This window comes from Quercus suber, unplaced genomic scaffold (assembly GCF_002906115.3).
Source record: "Quercus suber isolate HL8 unplaced genomic scaffold, Cork oak 2.0 scaffold_564, whole genome shotgun sequence".
NCBI classification, from domain to species: domain Eukaryota; kingdom Viridiplantae; phylum Streptophyta; class Magnoliopsida; order Fagales; family Fagaceae; genus Quercus; species Quercus suber.
Window position 1 is genome coordinate 161621 of NW_027070009.1, and position 12490 is coordinate 174110.

The 12490-nt window shown below is 36.4% G+C and overlaps 1 protein-coding gene and 1 pseudogene across 1 annotated transcript; both read left to right on the plus strand.

Moving 5' to 3' along the window:
* The first annotated feature begins 933 nt into the window (after positions 1 to 933).
* Positions 934 to 8420, plus strand: LOC112017283 (acyl-coenzyme A oxidase 3, peroxisomal). Its single transcript, XM_065764487.1, has 13 exons — positions 934 to 1506; positions 2907 to 3024; positions 3129 to 3236; positions 3366 to 3538; positions 3651 to 3750; positions 3951 to 4025; positions 4284 to 4414; positions 5275 to 5410; positions 5490 to 5609; positions 6602 to 6748; positions 7212 to 7316; positions 7403 to 7504; positions 7988 to 8420. The coding sequence occupies exons 1-13, from the start codon at positions 1031 to 1033 to the stop codon at positions 8228 to 8230; spliced, it is 2034 nt and encodes a 677-aa protein (XP_065620559.1). The 5' UTR covers positions 934 to 1030; the 3' UTR covers positions 8231 to 8420.
* A 963-nt stretch (positions 8421 to 9383) lies between these two features.
* LOC112040189 (cyanidin 3-O-galactoside 2''-O-xylosyltransferase FGGT1-like) lies at positions 9384 to 11907 on the plus strand (annotated as a pseudogene).
* Positions 11908 to 12490: the final 583 nt, after the last annotated feature.

A 12490-nucleotide genomic window follows, 5' to 3' on the forward strand; every position in this document is an offset into this window, starting at 1 on the left:
AAAAAAAAAAAACTATATCTCTCATTCCATGTTAAGCCTAAACAAGGGGAAAAACTATCATGTTTTTGCTACACGTATCCACCCTTTCACATAGGGGTGGATACATGTAATTGAAACATGTAATATCACCTCCTAGACAAGAGAAGCCTCATGTCAAGCATCATGAGCCAAACCATGGTACGAAGTTTTAAAAATATTTATTTGTCGAACATGATCAAGTATATATATGCTCATTAAGCTAAAAGTAATGCCCAAAATACTAAAAGTTATGCAAGTGGGAATCATGATTCAAATTGAACTTGGATTTGGTGCAAATTTTCTTTGATTTTTTGCTCTAATTGGACTCATAATTCATTGAGTTGACCATCTTTAATTTCATTATGGCCCTTATAAAAATAAAGTTCATTAGCAATCTTCTTTGCACAAATCCGCTCATGCCTTTCTTGCTAGATTTAAATTAATTCTTCTACAAATGACATATTCATGTATTAAAATACATTTTAAGCACAAAATTAATTATTTAACATTATTCCAAAACTTACAAATTAACACAAATTCAGTATGACAATACTTTCTAATAGTGATATAAATATACAAAATTAAACTATTATCAATTATGTAATATGCCAACTATGCCATGTCATGGCCACAAAAGTAAATTACAAGAACCATTGTAATTGTAATTGTGTTTATAATTATTTTTTCATTAATTCAATAGTTGAGTGTAAAAAAAATTTCAAACCTAAACATTCCATTGAAAATACAAAAAATACCAATTAGGTGACAAAAACAAGTGTCTTTTCCCCAAAAAACAAGAAGGGACAGAGTCACAAAACAAGCGGCGATATTTAACTAACCCGCGCGCGAGCCTCCACCTAACCTTGGCTAGTACTATTATCAGCATTATTAAATACCTATATATATATATATATATCTCCTTCTCTCTCTGTTCCCAAATCCCAATCCCAATTTTCCCACCGCTTCATCTTCATCCTCAACATTTTGACTCTCTCTCTCTCAAGCTCAAAAAATGGAGCAACAAATCACAAGGCGCACCCAAGTCCTCACCAACCACCTCCTCCTCCACGGCGAACCCACCTCACTCTCAGCTGCACCGCCTCTCTCCTCCAACTCTTGCCTCAACTACTCTCCTCCTGACCTCAACGAGCCATTCTCTTGCAACCCCACCGACATGCGCGTATACCTCGACTCTCACAATATCCCTGATCGTGATTGGCTCTTTGGCCTTATCACCCGGAGTCGGCTTTTCAATCCCAAACAACGTGGGCACAAAGTGTTTTTCTCTCCTGACTATAACCAGTCCATGGAGCAGCAGCGAGAGATGACCATGAAGCGGATTTTGTATTTGTTGGAAAAGGGTGTCTTTCAAGGTTGGCTTACGGAAAGAAATCCAGATGCTGAGTTGAGGAAGTTCGCGCTTTTGGAGGTTGTTGGAATTTTCGATCACTCCCTCGCCATTAAGCTTGGAGTTCATTTCTTTTTGTGGTATGTATGTTGTTCTCTTTCTTTATATTTATCACGATGGTGTTGTTGTTTTTGGAGTTAGTCTTCTGTGTTTTTGGGTTGCTGACATGTTTTGGGACATGATAGAATGAGCGTTTTGAGGTTTGAATTTTATGTTATTGTGTGTGCTTTTGAGAATGAGATTAAATTCTGGAATTTGGTTTTGGTGTATCTGGCTGTGATTTCCATTTTTTTTTTTTTGGCTTCATTCGTCAATGCATTTTGAAATCGATTCGAATATGACAGATCTTGATTTTGTTGTGAATATGGAATTTTGACTTTGACGGAATTGGAATTCCGACTTGAATTGAATTGGGAGCATTTGGGTTAGAGTTTAAAAATGCAGTATTTGTGATGCTAGGTGTTATTCTATCATATGGTGCAACAGGGGGAAAAAATTCAATTGTTTTCATCTAAATGCTGGCTATTAGAAATTTAGAAGTATAGAATTTTTAGTGGGGTTGGAATGATTGTTGCCTTAACCTTCATAGTTCATATGGTTGCTGAAATAGATTAATTGTCTTTCAAGGTTGGCTTACGGAAAGAAATCCAGATGCTGAGTTGAGGAAGTTCGCGCTTTTGGAGGTTGTTGGAATTTTCGATCACTCCCTCGCCATTAAGCTTGGAGTTCATTTCTTTTTGTGGTATGTATGTTGTTCTCTTTCTTTATATTTATCACGATGGTGTTGTTGTTTTTGGAGTTAGTCTTCTGTGTTTTTGGGTTGCTGACATGTTTTGGGACATGATAGAATGAGCGTTTTGAGGTTTGAATTTTATGTTATTGTGTGTGCTTTTGAGAATGAGATTAAATTCTGGAATTTGGTTTTGGTGTATCTGGCTGTGATTTCCATTTTTTTTTTTTTGGCTTCATTCGTCAATGCATTTTGAAATCGATTCGAATATGACAGATCTTGATTTTGTTGTGAATATGGAATTTTGACTTTGACGGAATTGGAATTCCGACTTGAATTGAATTGGGAGCATTTGGGTTAGAGTTTAAAAATGCAGTATTTGTGATGCTAGGTGTTATTCTATCATATGGTGCAACAGGGGGAAAAAATTCAATTGTTTTCATCTAAATGCTGGCTATTAGAAATTTAGAAGTATAGAATTTTTAGTGGGGTTGGAATGATTGTTGCCTTAACCTTCATAGTTCATATGGTTGCTGAAATAGATTAAACAAAGTATTTATTACTTGGTGTGTGTGTGATGGGGTACTACACATACCTGAGGGAATAGTAAGGTGCTCAAGGAGCTTTGAACACCATATTAGGGAAAAAACAAAAAAATTCTTGGACATATTTACAAGTATAAATTTTCAGTGATGTTATGATAGGACATAAATTGATTAGCCATTCCGGTTGTCTCTTAATAAATTTCAGGGGTGGTGCCATCCAGTTTTTTGGCACAAAACGACATCATGACAAGTGGCTGAGGGACACTGAAAATTATGCAGTCAAGGGTTGCTTTGCAATGACTGAGTTAGGCCATGGGAGTAATGTATGTGAGTTTTTTAATCGGTTTGAGGTTTTAGACCTGTGCACAACATTTTATTCTCTCTCTCGGTTGTTTTTACTAATTGATTCCTATGCTAATTATTTTAGGTTCGAGGGCTTGAAACAGTCACCACTTATGATTCTAACACTGGAGAATTTGTCATTAACACTCCCTGTGAATCTGCCCAGAAGTATTGGATTGGAGGAGCAGCTAATGTAAGTATATATTTTTTTTAAACTTTTTCCATTTCTCTTTCTTGATCCTTATCAAGGTTTACTTTACAGCTTAAAAATCCTGCTTCTGATTCATCTAAACTGACATGCTATTCTTTTCTTGATGTTTAGCATGCGACACACACTATAGTCTTTTCCCAGCTCAACATAAATGGGGAAAATCAAGGAGTCCATGCATTAATTGCCCAAATCAGGGATGCAGATGGCAACGTCTGTCCAAACATACGAATAGCTGATTGTGGTCATAAAATTGGGTTAAATGGTGTTGACAATGGTCAAATCTGGTAATAGTTACTCTTTCCGTTGTTAGACATTACATAATCTGCAAATAACTTTCATTATAAAATTCTTTAATCCAATATATATATATATATATATGCTTTGGAGATGTTTCAGGTTTGACAATGTGCGAATCCCCAGAGAGAACTTATTGAATTCAGTAGCTGATGTTTCACCGGACGGGCAATATCTAAGTGCAATAAAAGACCCGGATCAGGTGGTTCTCTTTCCAGATAGATAATGTCTTCTCATTTCTTTTCCACCTGTTTCATTATATTTCTGTCTTTCTTCCTTTTTCTCTGCCTATGTCTTTTGTTTGGCTGGCGATCTTCTTTCTATCATGTAGAAGAAGATATTGTCTAGAGCTTGAACTAATAATTACACGAACAATCTCTTATTTGTAATTACTTTTTCTAGAGATTTGCAGCATTCTTGGCCCCTTTGACATCTGGCCGTATAACTATTTCAGCCAGTGCAATTTATGCATCAAAGGTAACATGTATATTTTAAGCACAGGACTGCAGGTACCTTTTGTTTTTGTTTTTGTTTTTGTGTTTTGTGTTTTGTGTTTTGTGTTTTTTGTTGTTATTGTTGTTGTTGTTGTTGTTGTTTAAGTCAATCTAACATTTGTGTGTAATTTTGACAACCCTTCCCCCTCCCATCCAACCCAAAAAAAGAAGTTAATTTTGGGTTCATGCAACTCCTACTAAAATCAATTATGATTCATGTTATACCATTCTACTTTATCAGATTGGCTTAGCGATTGCCATAAGGTACTCACTTACAAGGCGGGCCTTTTCTGTCTCACCAAATGGGCCTGAGGTCCTTTTGCTTGATTACCCGAGCCATCAACGGCGACTGTTGCCTCTGCTTGCAAAGACGTACGTACTTGAATAATGGCTTTGTGACAATCAAATCTTTTTGAAATTGATTTACAATAAAAATTTCTCTTGCTCTTCCAATTACAATTCATGCAGTGTAATTTGATGCTGTTTCTAGCTTTACTGGTTTGAGAAGCCTAGTATACTTAGTGTATATATGCTGTTTGTGACAATATATCGGGGTAATTGATCTTGCAAATACAGTCTTTTGTGCAAGTTTAAGTATGTTGCCGTTTAATCTTGAAGTAAAGATTCCTTCATATTCAGCATATTGATTCATAAACATTGCACTTTTGGTATTATAAACGAACATCCTAATGCTATTGGCAGTTTTTCATATGTGAGTGAAAAGCCAACTTGGAAATGGATTTAATGCTTTTCGTACACAAGCCAGAGGTTATTTCTTTGAGGATAAACTTCTGGGCTTGAGGATAAATTGCTTAACCCATTAGGGGTGAAAAGCCCCTTGATTACCAGGTAATTGGTTTTGGTGGTGGGGTTAATTGCCCATGGGAGTTTGATTAACAGTGAGGATTGTTGTATAGTATGCTCTTCAATGTGCAACTAATTTGAGTTGAGTTCTCCTACGTCATCAAAAAAGAAAAAAGAAAAAAGAAAAAAGAAAAAAAAAGAAGTTGGCCTCACAACCATCGAAAAAAGAAAAATTAAGTTAGCCTTGATATTGTAGTGTGCAGCTCTTATTTTAATACATGGTGAATGGCAGATATTCTACTTTTAGATCATGACTATAAATAGCCTGATGCTATTATTAATATTTACTATGTAATTACATTAACCATCCTTATGTACAAGTGATGCTGCTCTGACCCATTGTTCATTTTTTTTTTCTCCTGCTGCAGATATGCTATGAGTTTTGCTGGAAATTATTTGAAACAGATATATGTGAAGAGAACACCTGAGTCAAACAAAATCATACATGTTCTTTCAAGTGCATTCAAGGCTACTTTCACGTGGCATAATATGAGAAACCTTCAGGTCAGAACTTTAACTATATTTTGATTTGGCTATATCTATAGAAACTGGCCTCAATAAAGTTCAATTGATAATGTATCAGGAATGTCGTGAAGCTTGTGGAGGACAAGGTATGAAGACTGAAAACCTTGTTGGTCATCTGAAAGGTGAATATGATGTGCAGTCCACTTTTGAGGGGGACAACAATGTTCTGATGCAGCAGGTAGATCAAGTCTACATTTTTTTTTTTCTTTAAAGAAGATTTTTTTTTTTTGATAGGTTAGAAAAATTTGTATTAAAAAGAAGCTACTCCATCAAAGAGATGATGTAAATGAAGGAAATATTTACAAGCAACAAAGGAAAACAAAACAACTTATGCACAAGAAAAAAGTGAATCTAAAAACAGCGGAATGGATTTCAAAGAAGTAAAACCCCACACATGAGACCAATCAAACAAAGTGGTCACAAACAACTCTAAGAGCTTATCCCCAGAAAGTACCGAATCTTCAAATATGCGATTATTTCTCTTCCTCCATAACCAAAAAACCTCACCACAGTGTAGAAGCAAATGATCCACACTCTCCCCATTACATTTACACAGGCAACACCAATCCATAATAGTGCAGCCCCTTTTCCTCAAATGGTCCGTTGTGAGAACCCTCACCGATGCAGCTGTCCCAACAAAAAACGACACACGACCTGGAGCCTTCACACCCCAAATACTCTTCCAAGGAATGGACATGTTGGTTTATGACATATTGTCTAAGAGGGTGACCTCAAAATAAAACAAAAAAGAAAAGAGGGGCATGAGGTTCTGGCGTGTGAGCCATTGCTTCTGTAAAGTCTGTTTATATGGATGGTAGAATGGTGACCTTACATAGATATGATTGAAGTAGTATCAACTGCAAGTAGGTGGCTTTGCGCTTTCACAACGATGCTTGAAATTGTTTTAAATTGAATATCGCTAACATATCCTCAGTTATCATTATTCAGTAAATAATGCTTCTCTAGAGCTGAACATAACTCAAACTATTGGTTGAATCTTAATTTTCTGACTGAATTTATATGTTAATACTTAGTGAGAAACATTGAAAGGAAATTTTGCTGTTTGATTCTTAATCGTTGTACTAATTTAAGTATTATTCTACTCAGTTTTACCTTTTGTGGAATTATGTCTGAAGCAGTGGAACTTTTGGATTAAATATGTTTATTCAGGTCAGCAAGGCACTGCTTGCAGTATATATAGCAGCTAAGAAGAGTAACAAACCATTTAAAGGATTTGGGTTAGAACACATGAATAATCCTTGCCCTGTCATCCCATCTCAGCTTACAAGCTCTACCCTTCGGTGCAGCAAATTCCAAGTAATATAATTTAATAATGCTTCTCTAGAGCTGAACATAACTCAAACTATTGGTTGAATCTTAATTTTCTGACTGAATTTATATGTTAATACTTAGTGAGAAACATTGAAAGGAAATTTTGCTGTTTGATTCTTAATCGTTGTACTAATTTAAGTATTATTCTACTCAGTTTTACCTTTTGTGGAATTATGTCTGAAGCAGTGGAACTTTTGGATTAAATATGTTTATTCAGGTCAGCAAGGCACTGCTTGCAGTATATATAGCAGCTAAGAAGAGTAACAAACCATTTAAAGGATTTGGGTTAGAACACATGAATAATCCTTGCCCTGTCATCCCATCTCAGCTTACAAGCTCTACCCTTCGGTGCAGCAAATTCCAAGTAATATAATTTTAGCTATTTTTCTGCTCTATATGTTATTGATGTTTAAATTTGTAGATATGTCTCACCACTTGTGTATATCAGACTGATGCATTTTTCTTAAGAGAGCGGGATCTACTGAATCGTTTTGCTGCTGAAGTATCTCAATTTCAAGCACAGGGAGAAAGCAAAGAGTATGCCTTCATTTTGGTGAGAACTCGTTTCTGTTACTTACAATGCATCTCTCTCCCTCTCTCTCCCTCTCTCTTATTGTTGTTTACCCTTCTCTGCACCAGAGTTATCAGCTTGCAGAAGACTTGGGCAGAGCTTATTCAGAACGAGAGCTACTGCAAACCTTTATACAGACTGAGGCAACTGTACCTGCAGGTTCATTGAAGGTAATTCTTAGTAATTGCTTTTATATATTGCCTATAATCATATCTATTTGATAATCAAGTTTCGTTATTGAATTTCTAAAAGATCTGAAACTGGTTCCTTCTTGTTCTGTTGTGTTCACTGGGGTGGGGTGAGTATATTTTCATCATATCACTAGAGATGTATGATGTGCAGCCATTACTAGGTTTTTCCTAAAATATGGAATGAGAAGGGCTCTGGTTTAAGAGATAATAACTAGCATATTTGGGAGGTTTCAGTATAACTGCGAGTCAAAGCTTTTATAATGCTAAGATCCAAGTTGTTTATAAGATACTAATCTGTATATATTTGAAAATTTGGGTATTGATAATTTAATTATGATCCCATTGTATGCTTGCAACTATGATTTCTGCAGATTTGATAGCTTTTATTGTTAAAGAGGAAGAATGTAAAAAAAAAAAAAAAAAAAAATTCAGTTGCTGAATATTTGTTTATCTTTCCTTCAGGATGTATTAGCTCTCTTGAGATCCATGTATGCCTTGATTTGCTTGGAAGAAGATGCTGCTTTCCTCCGATATGGGTACTTGTCGATGGACAATGCTGCTGCAGTGAGGAAAGAAGTGACAAAACTTTGCAGTGAACTACGGCCACATGCACTTGCCTTGGTCACTTCCTTTGGCATCCCCGATGCTTTTCTGAGCCCTATAGCTTTTAACTGGATCGATGCAAATGCTTGGGCTTCAGTTTAGCAGTAGCTAGGCCTAGGAGCCACAATTCTCTCTCATTTTTAGTTGAGACAAAACCAGTACTGCTTTTGGCTATCTGCTATGTCAATAAGACAGCCTAAAAACATTTATTTCTTAAAAAATAAATAATGTAATAATGGACGAGCTTCTGTATAACTATTTATTAATAAATTGTTTGGTCATTCTATACAAAGGCTAAATGAGTTTGTCTAATGTCAGTTGTTTTGTTTCATTACAGCCCATCCAATTTCCCCCCTCCAATAGTATTTCACAGTCACACTTAGAACAGTCCATCTCTTGTTCACTCTTCTTTTGTTTCACCAGCCTTTGATTTGAACTATAGCGTATTGTCATAAGAAGACTCAACAACCAACACTACATATATAATGCAAAAGAAAATGTTTATATATAAAAGACAAGGTGCTATTCTTCTGTCCAAGGTAACTAATGTAGCTTGTTTCACAACCCTCTATATGTTACATGTCTGTGGGTGTTTGACGGTTTGTAATTTTGTGTAGAATTTTCACTTGCCTTATTCTTGTTTTTCTTCTTATGTAGACTATAGATGTTTAGACATGGAAAAGGAGAAATAAAATGTGTAATCTTCTAGAGGAATTTTAAAAGCATGCATTAGAGGAGTGGAATCTCATGCTGATTCTTCCAAAAACAGCTGTATTGAAATGGAAATTCATGGCTCAAATTCAACCTGTAGAAAAATTTTCAAATTATGGAAGAAAAGATGGATTGAGTGCTTTTTCTTCGTAAATGGGTGCATCATGTTGAAATTTTAGTTTCCATTGGTGATACTGATGACCCAATGACTGATGAGTGTCCTTTCTTGGTATTTTATCCCTTAATATTTTAAGTTTTCAACCGACTTGCTACATTTAGATCATAAGAAAAGATTATATAAGAGTCACAATGTAAGTTTAATGAACTCGATGGTTTGATCCATTCGTAAGATTGTTATCCAATTTTCATGAGTTTTATTTAACAAAAAAAGAAAAAAAAAATGGTGGAAGAAGCGACCAAAACACGTATCTCTTTTTACTTTTCCAAACTACCAAAACTTGTATCAGTTAATATGGTGTGACACCGTTCACAAACTGTTACTTTTTAAGTATATAAACGAAGTTATAACTCTAGACTCTAGTTCAACTCGTGTCTGGTTTAGTTAACTAAGTTTAGTTGTATGATTATAAGGTGGTTTAGAGACGTAAGTTAATTGCTCTTGTTGGAATAGTAAATCAAAGGAAAAAGCGGCACTTCCTTCTCTGTTTGCTGCATACAATTGGGGCATCTTTCTCTACTTATAAGGGCTGGTTGGTTGCGATCTTGAAAGTATCTGTGGATCTTATCTGCTGCTGGAATATCTAGCCAGCCCAACAATGTCAAAACCAACTTCACCGTAGCCAAAGAGGTAATATCTTTTCTTTCACTTCTCAAAACCAAAATCCTCTTCGATTTTTCATTTCTTCAGGAAGACACAATCTCTGGCAGAGTACAAAGTTCCCTGCCAACTGTTTGCCACATGCCTTTTTATTTAGTTTTTAGCTTATTTTGCTAATGCTGTTGAGAGTACCAAAAAAATGTAGAGGTAGACCAAAAATCACATTGGTAGAAGTAATAAGAAGTACATGTTAAATTGTTAATAAAGGAAGTAATCAAAAACATGACTTTAGATAAAATAATAGACCGGAGGAAAATAATATATGTGAGCCGACCTTAACTAATCTATTGAGGATCCATAATCAATTCCAAAATTTTGAAATAAAAGCATTGTTGTTTTTGTTGTTAATTTTGCTCATGTTCAATTTTTTAAGTCTCACTTTTTTCAAGTACAAATATACTTTGCTCACATTCAACAAATAATAAGCAAAAAGTCAAATAAATTGATACGAAATGCATGTCTTTACCCCCCAAAATTTTTAGGCTCCTACATGAACTGGTCGAGTAAAAAAGGCAGTCATCTCCTAGCATGTGCTGATTATATTCTCTACAGTCTTTTTGTTGCCGGTTGCTTTAGCTTCAGGTCCAGCATACATCAATTGACTCATAGAAAGATATGGATGCAACATCATTGCACCTGGTAATGTACCCCTTTTTCGCTCTTGGCCACCTTACCCCTTATCTCCACCTATCAAACAAACTAGCCCAGAAAGGCTATAGAATCTCCTTCTTGATTCCCACCAAAACACAATCAAAGTTAGGGACTTTCAACCTCTACCCAGATCTCATCACCTTTGTCCCCATCACTGTTTCCCATGTGGATGGCCTCCCTCCTGGTGCTGAGACCACTTCAGATGTGCCTGACCATTTGCACCCTCTCATTATGACTGCTATGGATCGCACTGAAAGTGATATTGAACTTCTTCTCCATGACCTTAAGCCAGACATTGTCTTCTTTGATTTTACGCATTGGTGACCAAAATTGGCCCGTAGTCTAGGTATCAGATCAATTCTCAATGCCACAGTCAGTCCACTTACAGTAGATTATTACACTATGCCCCCTGCTGGAGCAGAGCAACATACTGGCAACAACTCACCTGAGGTTGACCTTATGCGGCCCCCATCTAGTTTCTCAGTATCATCGTCCATCAAGCTCCATGTCCATGAAGCACGAGCCTTTGATGCAATAAAGACCATGAAATTTGGTAGTGGTGTTGTATTCCATAATCGCCTGTTCACTAGCTTAAGTCAATGTGATGCACTAGGACTCAGGACGTGTAGAGAAATTGAGGGACCTTATATTGACAATCTTGAAAGCCATTTTGGGAAGTCTGTATTTCTTTCAGGACCAGTCATACCAAAGCCACCAACTTCTGCTTTAGAAGAAAAATGGGGTAAGTGGCTAGGAAGATTCAAGATCAGATCAGTTATATACTGTGCATTCGGAAGTGAGTGCACATTAAACAAAGATCAATTCCAGGAATTAGTGTTGGGTCTTGAGCTTTCAGGTTGGCCATTTCTGGCAGCACTTAAGCCGCCTTTTGGGGCTGAGTCTATTGAAGAAGCCTTGCCAGAAGGGTTTGAAGAGAGGGTTCAAGGAAGAGGGATAGTACATGGCGGATGGGTTCAACAACTGCTAATTTTAAAGCAACCATCAGTTGGGTTTTTCATCATACACTGCGGGTCAGGTTCTTATTTTGAAGCCTTAATGAATCAGTGTCAACTGGTACTCTTACCGCACGTAGGTGACCAGATTTTGAATGCAAGGATGATGAGTAACAATTTGAAGGTTGGGGTGGTAGTTGAGAAAGGTGAAGATGGTTTGTTCACAATGGAAAGTGTCTGTAAGGCAGTGAATAAGGTGATGGAGGTTGACAGTGAGGTTGGGAGGGAGGTCAGAGCCAATCATGCCAAACTCAGAGAGCTCTTGAGCAGTGAAGATTTAGAGTCATCTTATATTGATGGTTTCTGTCAGAATCTTAAAGATTTGGTTGGATAATTTATGAGTTTCTAGTCAAGTATGGCTATTCTTGTTGTAAAACTTTGTCAGCTCTAAACAACATGGTTCTTTATTGAGAAGTTTGAATCATGAACAATGTGTTGCATGGTATTTGGTGGCTTCCTTAAGAGAGCTGTACTTTGTTGTGCTTGTGCAGCCATTTGCTGCTTGTATGACTTTTTAGTCTTGTGGTTTCAATATTGCTGTTCCTGCAATAAGCCTTTTGAGTTCACTTGGTCTTTTTTTTTTTTTTTTTTGTTGAGATAGAGACTCTTGGCCTTGTCTTGTGTAAACTGTCACAGTGATTGTAAATAACAATAAATCCTTCAAGGTCATTTTGTCATGTTCCAACATAGCTGCCATCTCATTTTCAAAATTCTCTAATCTTGGAAATCAAATAGTTATGGCAGGCCTTGCAAACTACTGTTCCTGGTTTGCTTTTAAAAAGGCCCCAAGTTTAAGGTTGGAAGAAAGACACGTCTGAGAATATCTTGAAGATTTCGATTGATCTGTATACATATAAAGATTAGATATGTTTGTTGAATTGTAAACTTAAGAAGGAAAAGGAATGGCTCTCACTTCCCCTCCAAGCTAATTGTATTCCTAAAAACTAGATTTAACAGCAGTTAAGCCAGAAAATTTTAGATGGAGCAGGCACCAGGAAAGTGTGAGGACAATAGGAAATTGGCATCAGGGCTTGGTTGGAACTTGGAAAGTATTACGGACTACAGGGGAGATGATTTTAAAGATATGGAAGGCAAGCATTTACTGCTGCTACTATGCGTTGAGATAATATGAGCTAATTAACTAGGCAA